The 24,882-nt window shown below is 36.5% G+C and overlaps 2 protein-coding genes across 7 annotated transcripts in view; both read left to right on the plus strand.

Annotated features, from left to right (window-relative positions):
• Nucleotides 1–24,882, plus strand: part of LOC105234071 (protein still life, isoform SIF type 1) — a 282,702-nt gene that overhangs the window by 221,361 nt on the left and 36,459 nt on the right. The gene's annotated exons all lie outside the window — the stretch shown is intronic.
• LOC105233520 (protein still life, isoforms C/SIF type 2) overlaps nucleotides 1–24,882 on the plus strand; it is a 326,314-nt gene that overhangs the window by 2,900 nt on the left and 298,532 nt on the right. For all 6 annotated transcript variants that reach the window (XM_049457987.1, XM_049457988.1, XM_049457989.1 and 3 more), the window contains exon 2: nucleotides 10,556–16,006. In XM_049457987.1, the coding sequence (XP_049313944.1) occupies nucleotides 13,058–16,006 (2,949 nt within the window). In that variant the 5' untranslated portion in view covers nucleotides 10,556–13,057. The remainder of the gene's footprint in view (nucleotides 1–10,555; nucleotides 16,007–24,882) is intronic.

The following is a 24,882-nucleotide window of genomic DNA, read 5'->3' on the forward strand; positions in this document are numbered from 1 at the left end:
TGAAAAGTGTTTGAAAACAAATTTTGAGAATTTTTAAAAATTTTACTGAAAAAGTTTGTATAAAATTTTAATATTTTTTTCTGAGAAATGAAAAAATTTTGTGATAAAAATATTGAATTAAATTTGATTAGTTTTTTTGAAAATCGAAAAAAATTTGGTGAAAAAAATTTGGAATCATATTTTTATAATTTTTTTGAGAATTGGAAAAAAAATATTATTTGAAAGTTAAAATCTTTTTTTTACTTGAAAATAATATTTTTATTTTATAAAAATAAAAATTATTAATCGAAATGGTTTTTGCCTTCGCTAAAATTTGGCCAAAACTAACTGCGTTAAGCATTGATAGAAGAAAACATTTTGTGAGAAAAAATTGTGGACGCCAATATAAATATTTTTGTTTTTTTAAGTACAAAGGAGATATCAAATAAATTGCATATTTTATAAGAAAAAAAATAAAAAAAATAAAAATTCGTTGCACCTTCAATAAAATTTGGTCAAATTTGACCGCCTTAAGCTTTGAAAAGAACGACTTTAAGTAAATAAATGGAAAAAAGTATACAAGTTTTTGACTTTAAATATAAAAGTGAATTTATAAAAATATTTAAAATTTTATAAAATAATTTAAAAATATCAAAATTTGATTTGCCTTCAATAAAATTTGGCCTTAAAGTCTTGGAGAAGGAATTTTGAGTAAAAAACGAACAAAATTTAGTGTAAAAATATTGAATCCAAATTTATATAGCTTTCTTCTTGATTCATGAATATAAAAACTTGATTTTATGAACAATATTTTGCAAAATTTAATAAATCGAAATAAGTTTTGTCTTCAATCAAACTTTTCGTGCGAAAACAACCGCTTTAATAAGCCTTGAAATGTATCAGAATATTACGAAAAATAGTTTTATCTTTCTTCCGAAAAAATTCTCGAGTTTAGAAAAATAAGTAAGGCCTGCTAATGAAAGTTCAGCGCTTATTCTTCTGAAAATATATCTAAAAATAAGATTTGAATCTCCAAATATTTTGCTGAAAGAAAAAACTATTGAAAATAAATTAAAATGAAGAAAAATATTAAAAAAATATTATTGTGCTGAAATAAATGTCTCATAATAATGCCACTCAATAAATAAAATATTAATACTTTGCTCAAAAATTAATATTTGATCATTTCAGTATAATTTTGAATTACTTTATAAACAAATATTTAACAAAAGTTTGAAAAAGTTTGCTTAAAATTAAATTTAACAAAAAATTTTCTCAATGCAAAAATAGCAATAATTGAAAACTAATATGAAAAGCGGTTAATGTGTTAAAAAAAAATTCGAAAATTTATAAAAAAAAAGATTTCGAAAATTTGTTAAATTTTTTTTTAATTATGTTTTTTTATCGAATATGTTTTTTCGAACATTTATTTTCGAAATTTTTTTTGAACTTTGTTTCGAAAGTTTTTTTCGAAATTTTTTTTTGGAAACTATTTTATACCTCAAAATTCGGAAGTGAAAAATAAGTATGTTACTACAACAATTATATTGTATTTGAAGGCTTCAGCAGTATGTTCCGAAAGCTTTTAATCACTTTAAAATTTTTTTTTAAACAAAAGCTGATAAAGATAAGGTTTCTTTAACTATGAGCTTTCTCATAGGTTTTCATTAAATAAAATTAAAAACAAATCGCTCCACGAAAATATTAATTATTACAAATTTAATACAAAAAGGAAGTAATGTGTTCAAAAATTTTATTATTTTATCAAAAATCAAATTCAACCAAAAAAACATAACAAAAACATTATTAACCGTGCGAATGCAATAATAATAGCAATCTTTAGGAAAGAAGCTCAAAAGAGGCTCAACAAAACACAATTTATAAATAAAACTACAAAATTTTACGACTTTCACTTTGCTTTTCGCCCAAAATAAAATGAATCTTTCCAGTCATCAAAGAGATATTTTTCAGCCCAAAAACCAATTACAATAGTAACAAGAACAAAAAAACCTGCAAACAACAAAAAGTACATAAAGCAACAAAAAAACTGAAAAACAAAAAAAAAAAATCAGCAACGCACAACAAAGCCTAGCCACCTTGCTGCTGCAACGGCAAACGGCAACCTTTGCTGCAGCTGCAATTGCATGCTGCTTCCATCCTTGCTGGTCGAGCGGCAGCAGCGTCATCAGCTACGTCATGCATACAAGGATATTATAAACGTCACAGCCTTCATGTTTTCATGTCGTGCATATGCGATTATATCTACATGCACACACACACACTCGCACACATTTGCATTTTTGCAACGCTTGACTGCCGCTGTGTTTCGTATGTGTGTCAGTGCTTGTGTATTTGTGCAATTTCGTGGATTTATCTATGCTTGTATTGGTTATGGATTTCAATGCTGCTTTTTCGGTAGTTGTTGCTGTTGTTGTTGTTTTTTATTATGCACACACGTTGCATCAAAGTACTACAATTTGATTAGAATTCGTTGGTTGACGAAGTTGGTGGCATGAATTTATAGCTTGTTTACCGTTAATGGACAGTTTTGCTATGCGAAAAGTTTATAATTTTGATTGAAAGCTGCTTAAAATATTCAAAACATGGATTGAGCGCGGGTTTTGAGGATTTTAAATAAATATTTGTCTGAGGTGTTTTGGCGGTTTTTGAAGTTTTTCTGGCTAGGCCTTCAGTGAAAAAATACAAATATTATAAATTATTGTTTTTGTGGTGCGTAAGGAATAGATTTTGGTAATGAGTTTGCGTATTGTGTTTTTTTTTTTTCATAAAAATTGGACAGCCAGTTCTAAGAAGAAAGTGAAATTTTTCAAAACTTAAAAATAACTAAAGGTGTAAAATATTCCAATATAAAATAAAACAAAGGAAATCCAAGATTTCATAAATACTGCAAACAGATTAAACCGTAAGAAACTAAATTTAATTAATTAAAATAATATTTAATTAAAAGTTAAGTAAACAAATAATTGTATAAAACAAAAATTAATGAGTATAATTTTTTACTAAAAAAAACAAATTAATTAATTAAAAATTTACCCATTTAAACAAATAAAAATATATTTAATTAAAATTATGTAGTGTAACCAAAATTTTACCTAATTAATTAAAAAAAAATTAATTAAATTTTAAATATTTAATTAAATACTTTATAAATGCTTCATTAAATAAAAATAAAATATATTAATGTTAAACTATAACTAATTAATAATATATAACAACAACTAAAAAAATTAGTTAACATAATTATAACACTTTATTAGTACTTCAACAAACAACAATAAAATAAAGTACAACTAAAAATTATATAATTTTTTACTAAAACCGAACCTAAATAATTAATTAAAAATTAAGAAAATTTAAATAATTAAATGAGGCATAACACTCAAATAGCATTTCTTGTTGAAAATTCCAGTCGGAAGCAATTCGGAATGCACCACACCTCGAAAATCGCAGAAAACTGTCAACGTAAACTTTTGACGTGGTTTTTTCGGCTTTGGCTCAGCTGTGTCACGATATTCCGCCGATTGTTTCCGGATCGTAAGCATAGTTCCAAAACTCATCGCCAGCATTAATACGTTTCATGACTCCTGGTAATCGGAAAACATTGTTTCACAGACATAAACGTGACTTGGTTTTGCGAAAAAATGTTATGATTTTGGAATCAATTGTGCTTTCACTTTTCTTAGACTTGAATATTCTTCCAAAATACTAGTTTTAACTGATCCTTTCGATATTCCTACGGCGCCACAAAAATCTCGCACTCTAGGCGATTCTCAAGCACCAATTCCATTATCTTATTGACTTGCTGGTCTTTAGTTGATGCTCATGGTCAACGCATTTTCGACCCGCTTTGAATGAAATGTAACAATAAAATACAGTTGCTCGCGTCAAATAACTGTCACTGAAGGACTTTTCCAAAATTTTGAACATTTCACCAACAAAAATTTGATCGCCCACACAAAATTTAATAGAACTTCTTTGTTGAATAACTTCACTCATCGTTAAAATTGACCAATCCACTTTATGTACTTCAGAAAGACAAGCATATACTAAACACTAATGATTATTTTGATTTTGACATTTGGCACAGATGTCACTGACATTAAATTATAAAGTATTACTAATTTTTTCCAATATAAAGATCGATTTATTCAGGGATTGTAGATTTTGTGAAGATATCATGTCAGATTTTTCAAAATCTTGAACAACCAATAAATTACACAAATTAAAATATTGGTTATGATTATAGTTATATAATTATGAAATAAAGCCGAAAGGATAAATAAAAATTAATAAATATAATAAAACAAACTAACTAATACAAAATTTAATTGAGACATAGAGAAGATTTTTATGCTGTTGTTTTAAAGATAATTGATTAAGCTAAAGTAATTGAAACCTAATTGACAAGAAATCATGTGATATATTTTATTAAGTAATAGATGCAAAGCAAATTTAGCGAACTCAACTTAATTAAAATACATAAGTTTAATTAAATAAAGCTGAATTGCATATAATGGAAACAAAAGAAATTGAAGTAAATTAAATTCAAATGAATAATATGAATGCAACTTCATTAATTAATTTAATAAATTTGAGTGAAATGAAGGAAATGAGTAAAGTTGGATTAATGAAGAGAAACTTAGCTGAATGAAAATAATTAAAAAGATAATTAATAAAAGAATTAAAACAAGTTAAATTTGGCTATACCTCTCAAAATCAAATGCAAGTATAATAAAGTTTTCATAAAGAGAGTTTTACTTTTGAGAGGACCTTCTTTAGGACTGACGCTGTGTACTTCAACCTGCCAGAAGTTTGGTTACAATATTAAGTCGATATAAAATAACTATTATAATAGATCAGTAGAAAAGTACTTAGTACATAGTAAAAAAAAAATTTTTGGCAAAAATCATTTTTTTTATTGAATATAGGTCCTTTCAAGGGTGATACACTGATTATAGTGACCCTCTAACATTTCGATAACTTTTTAACAGTACGATTTCGCCATTGCTCCAAAATAGGCTTCAGTTTCCGTGGTCACCTCTTCATTCGATGAAAATTTCTTGCCAGGAGTAATGCTTTGAGTTCTCAGAACAGAATATAGTCACAAGGGCCAGATCTGATCAATACAGTGGGACCAATTCGAAGCCCTATTCATGGATTTTTGTCATCACTGACTTCTGACACGGTTATTCTCTAGATGAAACAGCACTTTCTTTTCTTCAAAAGCGGCCGTTTTTGGGCTATTTTGTCCTTCAGATGTTCCAATAACGGAATATTCGCTGTTTATAGGCCATCCCTTTTCCAAACTAGTCAAAGAAAATTATTCTATGCGCATCCCAAAATACATATGCCATAAGCTTGCCAGCTGACTGTTGTGTTTTTCTACGCTTTGTAGCGGATTCTTGGTGTACAGTCCACTGGAATGACTGTCGTTTGTACTTCAGAGTGAAAAGGTGGAAGCAAGTTTTATCCGTTGTCACATAACAATGCAAAAACTGGGGTCTGTTACGCTTGAAGATCCCCAAACACTGTTCCGAATTATCAACTCATCGTTGTTTTGGGTTAAAAGTGAGCTTTCGCGGCACCCAGATGGCACAGAGCTTTCTTGAAATCAAATATTTCTGCATTATATGATATACATGTTCAGTTAATATCTTTAGAGTGCCTGCTATCTGGAACAACTTCTTTTTAAGGTCATCCAAAATTATTTTGTGGACTTTTTTGATGTTTTCATCGGTAACAACCTCTTTTGGGCATCCACTGAGTTCACCGTCTTCGGTGCTCATTTCACCATGTCTAAACTCAGCATCCTTGATGATTGATTTTTTTGGAGCAGTGTTCAGAAACTCCTCACTAAGCCAAGTTTTTGCTTCAACTGTATTTTTCCCCTTAAAAAAGCAACATTTTATCTACACCAGAAATTCTTTTTTATACATTTTTTTTTTCAAAACAGCAAAAGTTGCTTCACTCAAAATGGTATAAATCACAAACTAATGATCCGATAGTCCTCAAGCTCAAACAGAAAAAGTATTGAAATATTTCTTTAAAAAGACTAAACTTTTTTCTCGTGTTCAAAATGTCCAACTGGCAATATATTTCAATATTTTCATCGCCTGGCAAACATAAATATTTGTAACTTCATATTTTTCCTAGCAACTGATCGGTCATTAATTCAAGTTGAGTGATTGCTGAATGTAAACCGACTTGCTGCTAACTTATTTGTCATTAATTGCTGGCATTTTGTGATTTATATGAGATACAAATGTACATGTGTACATGTATGTGTGTGTAGTTTGTGCTAGTTGTCAGCGCTTAACCGTTATATCTCAGTATATGTTTGAATTGACAACCATATAGTGGCTTTAATAATATATATACATAAATTCTAACGCTGAATGCTAGTTTGCTTATTTGTGTGTGTGGGTGTGCGCACACATTTCCTCATATATGAGAACGAACGCAATGTGCATTTGTATTAGCAATATGTCAGTGGGCATTTATTTGTTTGTTTGCAAACAAGGCTTGCTTCCTTTTTCCACTTCCTTTTCGCAGCACTAAATTTGCAACAATGCACAGCCCACAACAACAACGCCCCAACGGCGCACCGGCAGCGCCACCAACGCCTAGTCGCTGTTCGGCAGCCAAACCGAAAGCACACACACACACGCACACAGATAAGTTATGATATAAATGTGAGTGTGTTGGTGTGTGAGGCAACCGACAGCGACGACCATCAACTGGCAGCACAAACAACAACAACTTCGACAATCATTGACGATGTCCTTGCGCCAAAAACGTAAATGCAAAGTAGAGAAGGTTTTCGCCTTCAATTTTTTTGCATTTAATTTTTATTGTTTTTTTTTTTGTTGCCTTTTTATTTAAATTTTTCCTCATTTTTTAGCTGTTTTTTTTTGCGCTTTTCCACCTTTTATTATCACTTTTTTAACATGCTGTACACTTTACAGTGCGCACTCACACACACACATGCGTTGAAATTATAGCATACATGGGTGTGTGTTGCGTTGTTGTTGTTTGTAGCTTTTCGCCAGCTATTGCACGCATGCAAAGAATGTGTTATAAGGCCTCGCAGCGGATGTCCTTCACCGTTTCATATCGGCAACCAAGCAAACAAGCATACACACAGGCGCACGGGCGTGTTTGTTGCTTTCAGCGTTGTTGGCTTGTTGGCTTGGGCTAGTTGCATGCGAAAGCGATATATAAAATGAAAATACAAGCGAGTGTGTATGTATGTATATGTGCTTGTGCATATTGTTTGGTATTTTCCGTATATCTCCGCTCGTGCAATTTGAACTTTTTTCCTTCCTGCGTATGTGCAGTTTTTTTCACGCGTGCTCGCACAAATTTGAATGCCATCCGCTGACACACATGCATGTCATTTACTGTTTTTAAGATTTTTAAGTTTAAGCTATTAAATTCGAAGAAACCAGTGTGTAGGCTTGTAAACTTTCACAGTCTTAAATATCCCTACATACTTAAGGTTTCCTATAACGGATTTAGTTCAAATTGATCGGTGCTATTTTTAATTGAATGTTAGTGCTTTCGGCTGCCAGTGGCATTTCGTTCAAAATTGGAATTTTGTATTGCTTTTTGAACGAATTGCCAAAAAGTAGTGATTATGTGGCGGATTTTTGGTTGATAATACCATCCTTACACGATTTCTCACACTCCTGCTCATTTTAGCATACATTATGCTAGCAATAGCTTTAGTTTTTCTACTATCACTCCATAAATCTGTTTTTAAAAACTCTTTTCTAAATCCTACTATTGATAAAAGCCTTTCCAAACCTACTTCTTGTAGAAATTAGATACTCAAGGCGTGACTGCTAGCATACAACTTTCGTCCCTACTGTTAAAAAAGTAGCTTGTACCGATATGAACTCAATTCCCTAGGATCCATTTGCATGGACAGGAATCACATCACCTCTATTGCGCCCAGCAAGCTCCTGTAATTATTCAGACGACCCTTGTGACGATATGTGATATAGGAGAGGGTTGTTGCTTGTTATTCGACAACAGTGCTGAAAAGCAAAATGCTGGCATTTAAAATTACGAAATTGAGAATAACACTTCAATCAATGTTTTCCACAGCAAGCCTTTACGGTTGTTGAAACAGCAACTTGATGTTCTGGCGGTCAAAAAAATTTATTGGTGCTGATAAAGACTACCTAAAACGCGATTTTCTGGTTTGTGATTTCTACCAATTTCTCTGAGGATTTCGGTAAAAAATGTTTTTTCTTATGAAATTGTAGTCACTAACGATTATAAAACTTTCTCGATTATATTACATGTATTTATTATATACATATATTTGTGATATTATTTAGTTTTGAGCTCTTTCTTATTTCTTTGGATTATTCGGCCGGCCATGTTCGGCAACTCTGAATACAAACTGAAACAGGCCAATTGAAAAGTTCGCGGTCTAGCATACTAAAACATATTGTTGTTTTTTTATTCAACATAATTTCCTTCAGGGGTTATACATTGATTATAGCGGCCCTACAAGCACACGACACCATTTTCGTACTACAATTTGTCCTTTGCATCAAAATATGCCTCAATTTCGGCGATCACATTTTCATTCCACAAACAGTTTTTCCCAGCGAGCATGCTCTTGAGATCTGAGAACTGGAAATAATCGCTGTGAGCCAGATTTGATCAATTCGGTGGACGCGGAAGCAATTCGAAGTTGAATTTATAGATTTGCCATCGTTTTCACTAACTTGAGACACGGTGCATTGTCATGGTGAAAGTGCACTTTCTTTCAAATGCGACCATTTTGTAGCGATTTTGTCCTTCAAGTGGTCCAATCGTCACATTTGATAGACCTTCCTTTTTAAGATAACCCATAAACATTGTTCTATATGCATTCCAAAATACAGACGTTATAGCGTTGTCAGCCAACTGTTTCGTTTTACTACGCTTTGGAGCGGGCTCTCCTTGTGCAGTCTACTTGGATTTCGTAGTGAAATGATGGAGACAAGTTGAATCCATTTTCACATATCGTGGTGAAAAGTCAGGTTTATTGCCATTTATCATCTTCAAACACTGCACCGAATCATCATCAACTCCTTTTTATGGTCAAAAGTGTACTCACCCGGAAGCCACTTTGCATGGAGCTTTCACATACCCAAATATTCGTAAATGATATGATGTAAACATTCAGTTGATTAGGATATCATATTGCCTGTTATCTTAAACTACTTCTCGTTACGGTCATTGAAAATGATTTTGTAGACTTTTGTGATTATTTCGACGATAACAACCTCTTTAGCCGTTCATAGCGTTCACCGTATTCGGTGATCATTTTACCTCGTCTAAAATTAGCCTTCTAATCCACGATGTTTGATTTTGCTGGTTCAGTGTCTAGAAACCCTTCATCAAGCTAAGTTTTCGTTTCAACTGTATTTTTCCTCTTCAAAAAGCAATATTTTATTTACAAACCTAATTAATTTATATCCATATTTTCACAAAAAAAAAAGTGGCTTCACTCAAAATGAAATAACTCACAAACTAATGAGCCGACAGCTGTCAAATTTACACACAAACCTCTTGAAGGTTAGCGCTAACAGAAACTCATATGGTTATAATTTTAGTGGCGTCATCAATGTACCAGGTCGGGTACTCCTCTATTGACTTCTTTGCTGAATATTTGTTTAAAATTTTGGTTATTAGGTTGAATTGAACAAACTCGACTACATTTCCATTAAAAAAAGTTGGTCAACTATTCGTGAAGTATTTTGCATATTCAATTAGAACTCTTCCAAGGCTCTTAGTTAAATTTTATTAGTTATGTGTTGCCTATAATTTGATCTAGGCAATTTATTGCTAAAGTAATGGAACTAAAAACGAAATTTATAGCAAAGCAATGTGGCAAATTCTGATGATTAGTAAATTGATATCATAGAATATGCCTTAAAATATGCTTTTTTAAGGTTTTGTAAATATGTATTATTTTAAATGCTCGCATTTTTATCTTTAGCCGTAATATGGTGTGAGATTTAATATTTACTTGTATTCACATGGAATTTGGGTCTCATAGATGAAAATTTGATAACCTTGCCTATCTTTAGGTTATCAAATTTTGGTAGTTTCATGAAAGTAAATTGGGTTAGCCTAATGATAAGCTACGTTTGGTCGTTTTTCAGGAGTAAATTTGGTTGGCCTAAAGATAGGCTAAGTTAGTAGTTTCTTATAAATAAATTTAGTTAGCCTGAAGTTAGGCTATGTTGGTAGTTTTATGGAAATAAATTTGATTATCGTAAAGGTAGACTAGGTTGGTGGTTTCTTACAAGTAAATCTGGTTAGCCTAAAGTTGGCTGCGCTTAAATCTTTACCTTCTACTACACTTATGGACTTCATATCGGATTTGGTTAGGTTTAATTGACTTTCATAACTACTTTGACAGCTTCTAGCCTAAACTATTAAATGATGCGCCTTTGTTGTTGTTGTTTATTGAACACGATGCTGCTGCACGCAACTAAACGTGCTCATTTGCTTTGCGTATTAAGCCAGAATTTCCTCTCTTCAACTACAGTTTGGTATTTTGAACAATTTGAAGCTTTCAAATATGCGACCAGCGAAGTGTAAGACACACACACATAATAAATAATAAATGAAATAACGTGTACTAGTGCGAATATGGCACTACATACAGTTAATCAAAATTTTACGAAATGTAGTTAGTGCAAAATCGTGAAGCGAAAATGGTGGGCTGACATGCAAAGTGATTGAAAATATTCACCATTACGAAAAGGCAATGAAATTTATGCAAATATGTGCGAAAGTGTAAAAATATAGTAAATATATCGGAGTATAACGGCAAGGTGCTTCACATGGAATACAGCAATGGCCACGAGAACTGCGTGTGACTGCAATTTAAATTAGCAACGATTTAACGGTATATTTTAGTGAAAAATAAAACAAATATTTATTTAGTAAGCGTTAAGTGTGTTAAAAATAATAAACTGCATAGTCAAAGCGTTGTTTTGTGTTTTAATAATTCATTTAGCTATAAATGGCAATTAAAAAACTAACGGTAATCAAAACTAGCGAGAAAGAAATAATTCAATAAAATAGCAAAAGCGTTCTTATTGGTGTCTATTAAGTGTTAAAATATTACAGTTAACTTATTAACGTATAATTATGCAAATATTATGCAAATAGTCAATAAATATATAAATAAATATTTATTTAGAAATGCAAAAAAACGACGACAGCGCTGAACCATTATAATGGCAACAGCGAAAGTGAGCGAAAATAGCGGAAATAATTTACAAAAACGTTTAAATAAGTGTTAGAAAAAATTATATTATATAAGTAGTTAAATATAGCCGACGCGCAGGTGCAAAATATAGCAAAAAAATAGTAAAAAAAATTAAAAAAAAAATTAAATTAATTAATAAAAAATTCAAATACAAAAAGGTGCTAAAACAAAGTGTTTAAAAAATAATAATAATAACAACAAAAATATATTATAAATTCATGAAATCAAAAATACGAAAAATAAGCGTAGTGATTTTGTGGCTTTGCTTCAAAAATACACATTTAATTTTTTTTCCTACGAACGCCTTTAATTTGCATTGATTAACGAGCGCGCTGCAACGCCGAGCACGCGCGCACAACTTTTGAGTCAGCGCTACCACGTCGTCAAAAGCGCGCTGTTAGCGGACAACGTGCCATCATATCAGCTGAAAGTAGCGTGACGATTTGCCGCGTAGCGACGCTGCGCTCAATGAGCGACGACGGCGGAACGCAAGCTTGACGCGCATACACAGTTTTTCAGTTAACACTAGTGCGATTAAGTAGTTAAAGAGATTGATATTATTACATAATAAAAACATATATAACTATATTTAATTATAAATAAATAAGCGCACATGGTGCTAGCAGAGAAAGCGCTGCAAAGAGCTTTTTAGAGTAAATTGCATAAACCCTAAATGTAGGCAATACAAAGTAACAAATAAAGAAAATTCATACTTCATTTAAGGATTGAAGGTAAATAACTTAAAAAGCACAAGAACAAAAAGTATTTAGAAAATAACTAACTTAAGCGCACAAGCTGGCAATGGCTGCAACGTAAACGTTTACAGCTGTAGGACACAACGCACATTGGCATGTTTTTGGTTGCACCACAAACGCGCCACAAATTGCCAAACAAAAAACCTATTAGAAAAATAAGCAAAGCCAGCAATCGCAGGAGTGTAGACATTTCGTGCCAAGCAAGCAAAGCTTACCACCCACCCCAACGGCAAGGACGCAGCCTTAACGCACACCTAACACACCAATTCCACAACTCGATTGAAGCCTGCGCACACGCGCGCGTAACGCCAACGCCCGCACAACAAGCACAAATCAACCGCGCGTCATTGCCGTTACACTACCACGCCAACGCACCAATAACCAGCGCCTCCGCCCAACCAACAATAGCTGCAGCGCTCTGCCGTTTAAGGTGGCGCGACAGCAAATTCAACTGTAAAGCAACCGTAACCCATACCGCGTTACCGCAAACCCAGCGGCGCACGCACACAAACACCCAACACAGTCGCGCGGTGCAAATAAACGCACGCAAGCATACACGTTCAGTAGCGCTTGGTGAACGCGCTGCCATACGACAACCATACATAGAAACGCACAAGACTACACTACGCCGCTGGACATCGCTGGACATACGCGGGGCACAACACAGCATTCGACGTCGAGCCGCCTGTGCGTCGCCTGTGCTGAATAGCCGCTCATTCTGGCCGCCTCACATAACAGCGAAAGCGATAACAACAATTCTGTTAGCGGCAGTGGCAGCGATAAGAAGTCCTTCTCGTTGCATTGCTGTTGCGTGATAGTCGACATAACGCCAGTTTCACAGTCCGCGCGTTTGACATCGGCAACAACGGCCTCGGGAAGGGATGTAACCGCTGGCGGCAGCGGTGGTGGCGGTGGCGGCGGTGTACTCGGTGATGGTGTGTCACAGCTAGCGAGTAGTCTTTTCCGTTTTGGCAGCAGCAAAAAACGCGGCGTCTGCATTTGTAATGCGCAGTGCCGAATGCAGTCGCTGGAACAGGCACAATTGGGTCAGCTGGACCCGGCGCTCAAGACACATCACGGCTCATTGGATCGCCTCTTGCAGCAGCAGGAAAAGCAGCTGCAATTAGCGCCACAACAACAACACCAACAATTACAACAACGACCCAGCGCCTCAGCCGTGCACTCGATGGGCGGCGTCATTGATGGTGGCGGCTCAGGCGCGCTGCTCGGCTCTGCCGATTCGGATGGTGACGGCGATGATGAGAAGGAGCCTGAGTTGCCGCCACGTCCACCATCGCGCATAAAATCGCAAACGCACGTGCGTCACATAAAGGAGGAATTCGACCGCGGCGTGGAAGTGGAGAAGTTCTATCACCAAATCAATGGCGATATTTTTGAGATCACGCGGCGTGTGCGCGCACGTGATGAGGACACCATCGAACAAAAAGTGATCAAGCGCAAAGGTTCGGTGCGCTTACCACCGGAGCCACCACCACGGCAAGCTTCGGCTGTGGCGTCAACAGCAGCAGGAGCGCTCCCGCAGGTTTATCGCGCGCATGGGCACGGTCATGTGCATCAGCATCATGTGCACCGTCATGGCGTGGAGAGCGGCAAACCGCAGTTGCCACCGCGTCGTCAGAAGAGCGCTGAGGAGGTGCCGGTCTCGAAGAGCACAACGCGCGCACCTGAGGAATTGGAATGGTTTGATCGTAAAGCGCAACAGAGACATTCAGCACGTTCAGCTGAAAGCGGCGCGGTGCGCGAAGAGACCATCGAGTGGTTGGCGCGTCAGAGAGGGCCGGTGCGTACGTCCTCTGGTCCTAGTGAGATTACTGTAATGAAGGATGAGGTGCCCGATTGGCTCTTAGAGCATTTGCCACGCAAACGTTCCATGGTCGAACGGCCAACCGAATCGAAGACGAGCGCTGCTTCCTATGCCAAGGCGCTGAAAGAGGAGCTGGCTGAACTGTTGAAGAAGCCATTATCCAGACAAAGCTCTGCTCAACATAGCGAGTTTTCGTTGCTCAAAACCGACATTGTTGAGTGGCTAACGAAATTGCAGACGTCATCGCGCAGCTCGGCGCGCGAGGAAGCGCCACCGCCGAAAACGCGTCGCGCGCATCATCGACGCAATGGCAGCGGTGATACGCAACGTTCGCACTCGCAGGAAGATGCCACTGTCGCACAACAGGCGGCGCGCAAGCGGCACTCGTTGGGTCATAGTGATCGCAGCGAGGAAGAGATGCTCGATTGGATTGCGTATCCGCTGAATAGGCTGCAATCGTTAGGCAAGCCACCGCCAATGCAACAGGTGCCGACGATGGACCGACGTCAGCCATTCGTCGAGTTGCATCACAAGCCGGCCGTACCGCCGCTGCAGTCACAGCTACACCAACAACAGCCTATATGTGCAGAACGCGAGCGGCGATCACATGAACGTTCGCGCGAACGTAAGCTGCGACATTCCGCTAGTGAAGTTGTGACTGCGCCCACCACCTCGGCCGCAGCGCAAAGCCAATTAGAGCGTTTGTATGCCAAACCGCACAAGGAGCGTTATCAGTATGTGCCTAAGGATGCCAAGGATATAATGTTGCCTCCCAAGGAGAGCGCTATGACCACTGCCGCCACCAGCTCTACTGTACGCGAATCGAAGCGTGAACGTTCGCGTCGCCATCAGACACAACGTTCGGCCACCGTTTCGGACATGTCCGGTCATCACAACGGCGGCCTTAAACGCAAATCGTCATCGGCCGAACGTGCGCCGCGTTCGCCATCGCCTTGCAATGATCCCGCCTGTCGTTTGCTCCCCATTTGCACTGATCCCCACTGCCGTTTCCTCGAATGTCAAACAATAGAACGCGGCGCCGGCATGACAACAGTGACCACATCGGCGTCAACGATCAACCTCGCACGTCATCAACAAGTGGCGCGCGCACAAATGCACACAGTGCCTGCACACATAACGTCGGATGACACACCAACGCCGCCACCACCACCGCCTCCTACGTCACAACAGCAACAACAACAACAGATGCAACAATTCCAATCGGCACCACAGCGACGTCTCGTCATTTGCCACGAGTGTCGCTCGTGTGCGCCGTTACTCACCTGCCAGAATCGTAAATGCTTCAATGCCGCCAAATGCAACTCACTGCCCCGCAGCGCAGCGGATTTCAATCGACTGCGCACCACACTCGCTCAGCCGCCGACAACGCTCGACGACATCGAACCGGCGCCGGAGACGCCATCACCACAAATGCCCCGTCATCCGGGCATGCAATATCGCAGCAACTCTCAGCCGAATACGTTGCAACGTGGTGACTCAGCTGCCGCCTTATGGCAACAGGACGCAATGGGCGCGGTGGGGAGCGGTCCTATGCTGACTACCGGTATGGCAACGCATACCATATTGTCAAGCTCGCAACCCCCGCTGCCGCCTTCATCGCTACACATCACGCATGCGGCCAATGGTCGCCACTACTATAACGGTCGCAACGGTAACGGTATGTCACATTTGAATGGCACCAACGGTAAGCTTATGAAGTCCGCATCGGCGGCATCGTTAAATTCGCGTCGACGTCGTCACAAAACGGTCCATTTCGGTGAGAATTTACTACGCGAAGTCTGTCAAAATCGTAAACTAATCAAAACTGAACAAGTTCCGTCCGGTTCGGCGCCGATGAAGGCCAACATCCAGATGCTGTACAATTTCGTTGAGGGTGTGTTGAGCGCGTGGGTGGACGACGACGAGGAACAGGTGCGTTCCGGTGCCGAATCAGAGCCCGAACAGGGCACGATGGCATTGAAACCGATTTACCGTTGTAATCGACTGCGCTATCAGTGCATCAAACGTATCGTCGAGGAGGCGGCAGAGTTGCATGGCACGCTGAAGTTGGGCAATTCGCGTTATCGACACAGACATTGGCGCAGCACCGCCAAGCAATGCAACGAAATGTTTCTGCGAAAGGTAAGTTTATAGAAATCAAATTGAAAAGGGTTGCCACATTTTTCTAATTTAAAAAGATTTAGACATAAATTTAAAAAATATTATAATATTGGTGTAAAAAAGGGTTTTGGGTAAAATTTTACGCAAAAATATGTTTACAGGGTTGCCACCTAATTTCAAATTTTAAAAAATTAAAACCCTTAAATTAAAGTTTTAATATACGTATAACTAAAGTTAAATATTTTGATATTACAAAAATTGGTCACATTAGAAAAACTAATTTGAGGTTGCCACCTCCATAATTTTTTTAAGCATGTACAAAATACTATTAATATGAGTATATTATATTTTTATGTATCAAAGAACAGCTACTTGAAGCTTCAAATAAGCGCTATTTGAAGAAAGTATAACCGCGTGACGTTGCCACCTTATCGAAAATGCAAAAAAATTAAATTTTGGAAGTAGAGTTGTTCACGAAACTTAAATTTTATAATTATTAATAACTTTTGCTTTGAAATTTTTTATCGATAGACATATATTTCACAATCGATTTCGATATTTTGGTTATTACCTTTTTTTGTTATAATACTTACATATATTTATGTACATACAAATTTAAGACATTTCTTTTAAATTTTTAGAACAATTCCATAATTTGTTTCGTTAAGTGCAAATATCATATCGATATCGATAAATATATAAAAATTTACCTAATCGATATTTATTATAGACAATAACGATTTTTACGCTGTATTTTGATCATTTTAAGTTAAATTAAATTATACATTTTATTAGACATTTTAATATACGGCAACTACAAATATTATATCGATACTTTTTATTTTGATATAATATAAGAATTAAATTTATCGGTCATTTTTATTTATCGTTTTTTATAGAGTTTTTTAATTCGATTAAGGAATAAAAAATATCACATCAATTGCTAAAACCCATATCGATAATTTGTATTTCGATAAGTTCAAATTATATCAATCGATAAATTTTAATAGATAATTTTTTAATATTCGGTAGCTGAAAATATCATATTGATACTTTTTATTTCGATAAATACATAAAAATTAAATTAATCGATTAATTTTATTGCCAATATTTGGTAATTGTTACAAATTTATCGATAATTTAAATTAAATTTATCGGCAGATTTTAATAGATATTTTAATATTCGGCAGCTGCAAATATTATGTCGATAAATTTTATTTCTTTTATTTTGATAAATGTATAAGAATAAAATAATCGATCATTTTAATTGATAATTTTTTATTTCGATAAGTTTAAACTAAATTAATCGATACATTTTAATAGATATTTGAATATAAGATAGCTTCAAACATTATATCGATAGTTTTAATTTCGATAAATATAAGCATAAAATAATCGATAATTTTAATCGACATTTTTATAATTTTTTATCGGAAAAAATCTATAAATATTGTTCTATGCAAAACTTTGTATCGATAAATTGGAGTATATCGATATTTTTTTGAAATTTTGTATCTATAATTCCTCCAACTAAACTCCTATTAAAATTTTTATATCTTCCTTTCACTAACTCTTATAATATTAACAATTTAATTTCTCAGCGCGTACCAACGGTAATAAGAACAACAAGTACTACAGTGACAATATTTGCATATTCTCAATTACCAATTACAATATATCTCTTGTTGTTATTGTTGTTTTATGCAAACATTTTCTGTGAAAAATCAAACACCACAACGCCACCCACAATGCTCTCGAGTATCAAGCGTGATCGACTAAAAGATAATAAACATAAATAATTGCAAGTCGCATTAAATGCCAAATCCAAGCCTTTGTCCTCCAAAATGCTGGAAATTTATACTCTATGGTGTAACATTGGGTCTTTTGTGTTAACTCCATGAATCAAATAGCATTTTTGCATACAAATATTCCGCCGTTTGGCTTAAAATACGAATACAGCGGCATTAATCACTACATACTGTATTTTTGTGTACATATGTACATTAGGGTGGTACTTGGAAATTTTAAAAATATTTTTTTGTATTTTTTTTTAATTTTTTCTTCGAATAGAAATGCAATGAACAAAAATATGTTGCGAATAAATTTTGATTTCGATTGGAATATGTTAGGGTGTGGCACAGCGCGTTTAAAGTTTGGTCTACCTTCACGCTTCCAAATCGGCATCAAAATTTTTATGAAGTATCTTCAAATATATTGTTTAGTATAATTTCAGTAGTTGATTTTTCATCATTTTAAAGATTTTTTTTAACATCAGTAACACCCTAATGTGCTCATATATAAACACAGCAGCTGTAATTGAAAAAAGCGCTATAATATCTATAGATACATACTTACAATGGGCAAGGAAATATGTACACACACACACATAAAAAATACGAGTGTGTATATGTGTTAGTGTTTGTGCTTGCCAACGCCATTATAATTCGCATAGAAATTACTTAATCCATGAAATGACATGACAGGCCGCAACAGCAGCGCACAGCATAAAACACTGAAGCAAATTCACAAAAACAAAGCTTAAGTAAAGCAACAAAAACAGAAAAAAAATTAAAATGGCAAACGCATGAGCAGCAACAATAACGGTGTATGGTAAAGTGTGCAATAAAGGGAAAATATACCGAAAACAAAAAAAAATCGCATGCGACATTTATTGTTGTCACATTGCTTTTATTCATATTTTAGCGTATTTCCGCTATGCCGACGCATTTGGGAATGTTGCTGCCATTGCCGCTGGCGTTTGGGGCTCTATTTTTCTAGCGCTGCCGTTCAATGTTCCGCTTGTATAATTTCGTGTTTGTGTGTGTGTGTGCATGATGTGCGGTTGCAGGGATTTCAGGCAGCATTTTTAACAAGCTACAGTCGTTTATATAAGTGGTGGCAACTATTCATCTATATGGATGTGTATGTGTGTGCTTGTGTGTATGTATTTGCAAGCGAGTCGTCTTACCATATATCTTTTGTTTGTTGATTCGCTGGATTTTTATGTAATGCATGTGATTTTATGGATTATGCAGCTCCCATTTGTTATGATTCTATTTTCCGATTTTTTTTAATAACCCCATTGGATTACTGTTATTTGTATTAATTCAAATATGTAATTTGTGAAATTAGGCATCGGCTGTATTAACCAAATTTGTCATAGCGTCATTAAAAATTCGCATTTTTAGATCATTCTTTTAGTGAGTCAAAGCGACCTTCTTAGTTGGAGACCAATTTTGTTATACATTGAAAAAGTTAGGTATTCTTCTTCTTTTTTAGCATAAACACCGCTTACGCGTTTATAGCCGTGTTTAAAGCAGCGCTGTTTGGCGCCAATTGGAGATTCCAAGTGAAGAAAGATCCTTCTCCATCCGGTCCTTCCAATGGAGTGAAGGTCGTCCTCTTTCTCTGCTTCCCTCGGTACTATGTCAAATATTTTCAGAGCTGAAGCCTTTTCTTCTATTCGGACGACATGACCCAGTCAGCGCAGCGGCTGTCTCTTAATTCACTGAACTATGTCATTGTCGTCGTATATCTCATATAGCTCATCGTTCCACCGAATGCGATAATCGCCGTGGCCAACGCGCAAAGGACCATAAATCTTTCGCAGAACTTTTCTCTCGAAAATTCTCAACGTCGACTCATCAACTGTTGTCAACGTCCATGCCTCTGCACCATATAACAGGACTGCGATGATGAACGACTTATAGAGTTTGGTTTTTGTTTGTCGACAGAGAACTTTAATTCGCAATTGCATACTCAGTCCAAAGTACAACCTGTTGACAAGAGTTATGAAAAATGGAAAGAAATAATTATCATGAGTCTAACAGAGGATCTGGGTACTTAGATAACTGTGAGTGTGGTTACTCTGGAATCCTTGATTTAATTCCAAAATAATTGAATAATCAATTCCTCGAGCCTAGCGCTGGCGGTAGTTTCTCTGTTCACTCATCTTTAAGGGAGGCAGATCAGGGAAAGACTTGCTGCAGATAAGGTCTTTTTTAAGAATGGATCAAAGCTTGCGGGGAGGGTTAATGTAGGAGTACAATTTCCGAAACTATCCATCAGTTCCGAAACTACCGGTTTCCTGGCGACTGCAACGTCTACCAAGCGGAAGTGGATGCCATGAACGTAGGAAGCAGTATATCTACTGCTCCGGAACGCAGCCTCATTTAGAGTAATGAATATCCACTCCGATAGTGAAGCAGCGATATTAACCTTAAAAGGTCTGACTGTGCGCTCAGGCATAGTGAAGGAATGTCCACACTTCTTTTTTCTAGCATAGAGTTACTACATGACTATACTCGTTTGGGTGCCTGACTATAGCAATATTGCAGGAAACATCAAGGCTGATGAGCTTGTCGGACTGGTAAGACAGTTTTAATAACTACGGAATGGGAACAGGAAGGAGATCAGTTAACTTCTTATGTTTCATTAGTTTCTTACTTTTTACTACTGGATTGTTGGACCTCAGTCCAGATCAGCAAGCGTTGATCAACTACTAGCAACTGTGCAGTGAAAAGTTCCTTCTGGCAACAGGGTAAATCGTAAGGGGTTTAATGAACTCATCATTTCCATTAAAGTCCACCTTTCAATGGTGTTAGGAGCTCTAATTGGAGACTGTTCGATATGGGTTCATACGGTGAGATTGAACGTTTTAGCTGTTTTGAAGAACTCAATACAACTTTCCTCAATAAATATTCCGCCTTTGTCAGATCAAGGCAAAAACATCTAAATTTCATACTTTTAGACATCCAAGTAAAATATCTAATCGCAGCAGTTTCTCATCTAGCTAGACAAAAGACTGTAAATAACAATCTAGGTACATATGTATGTATATTCCACCGTCATGTTGTGTGATCAGCCATCTAACCTAATCCAACCTATTTCATTTTCGGGATAATCTCATAATACAACACTGATAGAATATCTTATCCGAAGAGCAAAAAGCTCCCAACCAAGCACGTTGAATTTCTAGAGAGTCACTATCGAGTTGTGTGGTCTGGTGTCAATCTGTCTAACAGCATAAAATAGCTGACGTATTGTTCAAAGCTGAGCGCTTGGGCGCTTAATTTATTCAGACGGTTCAATAGTTTTCAGCACCGATTTGAATTAAAATTTTGGGGCGCAGAGTAGCGGCTTATAGTAGATTATTCCTTCCACTCCATACAAAACATATAGCACAATTTTATTGACCGTTAATTCCAGCTTGGCCAGGAAAAATTGAACTCGAGTTTATGGAAAATTTAACTCGACTTTATGGAAATCTAAACTTTATTTAAGGAGATGCTTAACTCAATTTCATGGAAAACTCAGTTCTAGCTTATGAGAAACTCAACTTCAGTTTATGTCAAACTTTACTGGAGTTTATGGAAAACTTAACTCGAGTTTACGAGAGGCTCAACTCGATTTTATGAAAGACTTAACACAATTTCATAGAAAACTTTACTCGAGTTTAGGGAAAACTTAAGTCGAGTTTTTAGAAAACTTAACTCGAGTCTATGAGAAACTCAATTTGAGTTTTTGTCAAACTTAACACGAGTTTTTGTGAAGCTTAACTGTATTTAATGAGAGACTAAATTCAAATGGAGAACAAAACTCGAGCTTATACATACTTAAACTCGAGTTTGTGGTAAACTCAACTTAAACTTCTCATGAAACTGCTTAAGCAACTCTGAATATAATTATTAACATCTCAAAACAGTCAAACTGTGTGTCATTTCTTGAAGAAAGTGGTGTTTACGATCATTGAAAAGATAATCAAACATTTTACATAATAAACTGTAGATACAAACTGTCAACACCGTTGCAGCTAAGATTTCAGCAATGACGTTAAGCTCTCCAAAGCAAAGTTGTATTTTCATAAACACAAAAAGTGGTGTTTAAGAAAAGTCCAAGAAAATTCATTTCTTGTAGGTTAAGCTGGATGTTTGAAAGTAGTGTTGAAGGATAAACTCAAAACTTTGTACTAAACTCGAGTTTATGGTTCATATATGTTGTGCAGTGTTTATCACAGACCCCATAAAATCTTACGTGGCTTTTTTATGGAGTTCTATTGCCAGTTATAAATTTGAATTAAAATCATCTTAAAATAAATTTTTAAATTGTATGTATTGCTATGTATAACTGCACCAAAATTTTGTTTCCAAATTCTTGTGCTCCAAACTCTAAATCCACCACAAAAAAAAAAACAATAATCCAGCAACGAACTTCAACTCGAATTAAATAAACGGCGATAAGTTATGGCCATCACAGACTGTGAGCGTTGCCAAAATTTGGCCGCAAAACTAATCAAAATAATCACAGTTAAATGCAACATAAATCCTGCGAGTGGCTAAAACACAGACAGAGAAATTGTACACACTAGAAAGACGACGGTTGGTGGAGGAACGGAGAAGAGCCGAAAATTGAACAAAACGGCCACAAGCCAACGAAGCGCCAACTGTCCATAGCGAAAGGGAAGGATAACTGTAAGATAATGGGAAATAAAGAGAAAAAGTGAGAGAGAAAGAGGCGGAGAGTGGACGGCGCGTTTCGGCAAACTTCTTATATTACAAGCTTTGCCTACTTCTAGGCGCACTTACCAGCATATGTTTCACACGCCAAGCAGGCGTTTTATGAAATTTCAAGTTTTTCGAGCAACTATTAAGCGCACATTCACACATATATGTGTGTAAATATTTATTGTACAAATAGCGCCACACACACATACACACACGCGCGAACACTCACATACATAAATAAGTGGGTGACAGCATAAGCGCTGTGAATGTGGTTGTGCTCTAATGACTTTTGGCAACATTGCGCCAAAGCGATCGGATTCAGCACAAAGTACAGCAATAAACACATACATATATACATATATATACACACAACAAATGGATGAGTAACGCGTTCTCAAATTTCTACTTCTGCCCATCAGTCAGCGCATACATACAGGCGCGTCGACGACGACGCGGCCAAAGAGGCCAAGTGAGGGCAATTTGGAAAGTTAAGTGCAACCACACCCGCTTTGGGGCATGAGCTCGTAACACAGCAACACATACAAGCGCGCGCTTGTATATGCAATGATGTATTGCTTATGTATGTGTGTGTGTGTGTGCGCGCCTACCGCCCAGTCGCTTAACCTCAGCCCGCTGTGCGGCTAAAATTTAAAACATTTCAGCCAAGATTTATGGTTTGCAGCATCTCAAGAGCAGAAGCTGTACTACAACAACGACAGCCGGAGCAACTTCAAGCCAGCACAACAACAGCAGCAGCAATAAACGCGTACGAAAATCACACAGCATCCTTGTAGCGGCGCAATTGTGTCATGCGGTGCGGCGCGGCACGGCACGACACGGCAGTCGTTGTTGCAATGCAATTCTATGCTTTTCCGCCATTTTCCAAAGAAAATTGCACACTTTTGTTTCGCTCGACGTCAAAGTGAATGTATTCGCTACGCAACAACAACAACAACAGCTGCACTGACGTTCGTGCGGTCGAAGAGAGTGCGCGCCACAAACGCGCTGAGGCCACCGGAAACCACAATAACGATTACGCTCGACGCTGTCGCTAACGCTTATGCTGATGTCGTGGATGCGCCGCGCTGTACTGTGCGCTGTGACGTTGGCGTTGCCGCTGGCTTTGGCTTTGGCTGCCTTTCAAATTGAAACTGATGGTTGGCGGCTGTTGGCGCGTCGCCGCGGCCAAATACAATGTGCATTTCGAATTGTTTCAAATGTCTTTAGAAATATTTCGAATGCATGGGAAATGGGTGTGTTCAAAAGAATAATGAAAAATGAGACGAAGCAAAAACGCCATCGTAATAATAGTGAAATTGTATATCGAACGCTTGCTGTCATGCAATGTGACACATAATGGCCATTGACGCCTTAAAGCGACACAATTATTTCTGGAGTGCTTGAAAATTGCTTGGCGTTTTTTGTTGTGGAGATTTAAAAATAATATTCTACAAACTTTCGAACATTCTTGAAATATTTCGGATAATTTTTCTATTTATTTTCTTAAATGTTTGCATATACAGAAGCAAGCCAATATTTAAATCCCATTCAAGAACTTGTTTTTGATCGGTCAGTTTGTATGACAGCTATATGTTAAAATGATCTGATCTGAACAATTTTTTTTAGATATTGTAGCATGACAAAAGATAATAATTCTTGCCAAATTACGAGACGATGCCTTGTAAAATAAAATAGTTTTCCATATAAGAACTCAAGTTTAATTGCTCAGTTTGTATGGCAGCTATATGCTATAGTGGTTCGATCTGAGCGATATTTTCGTAAATTATAACATTGCTTTGGGAAATAATCCATGCCAATTTTCTTGAAGATATTTCGTCAAACAAAAAAGTTTCCCATATAAGAACTTGATTTCTAACGGTCGGTTTGTATGGAAACTTTAAGCTATAGTTGTCCGATCTTAATCATATATTTGTAAATAATACCATTACTGTAGAAGATAATCAGTGCCAAATTTCGTGAAGATATCTCTTAAAATGAAAAAGTTTTCCATAGAAGGACTTGATTTGATAGAGTTAATTTGTATGGCAGCTATATCGTGTAGTTGTCCGATATCAGCGATTCTAATAAATATTCTACTTCTTGGAAGGAAAATGATGTGTGCAAAATTTCGGATCGGTAACTCAAAAACTAACGGACTAATTCAGGTATCTTCAGGCAGCCTGATGGACATGGCTAAAATGACTCAGCTCACCAAGCTGTTCATGCTGAAATAAAAATACGTCTCCAATATTTTGCCTCAAAACACACAAAAAAAAACATTTTATTCGAAAAAAATGTAAATTTTGGATGGAATGATCCATATATCGTCAACTGAAATGCAAAACTACGTATCATAAAACAATCGAAATTGAGTTTTTTATTGCTTACGATTCA

The sequence above is a fragment of the Bactrocera dorsalis genome, chromosome 5 (assembly GCF_023373825.1).
Source record: "Bactrocera dorsalis isolate Fly_Bdor chromosome 5, ASM2337382v1, whole genome shotgun sequence".
NCBI classification, from domain to species: domain Eukaryota; kingdom Metazoa; phylum Arthropoda; class Insecta; order Diptera; family Tephritidae; genus Bactrocera; species Bactrocera dorsalis.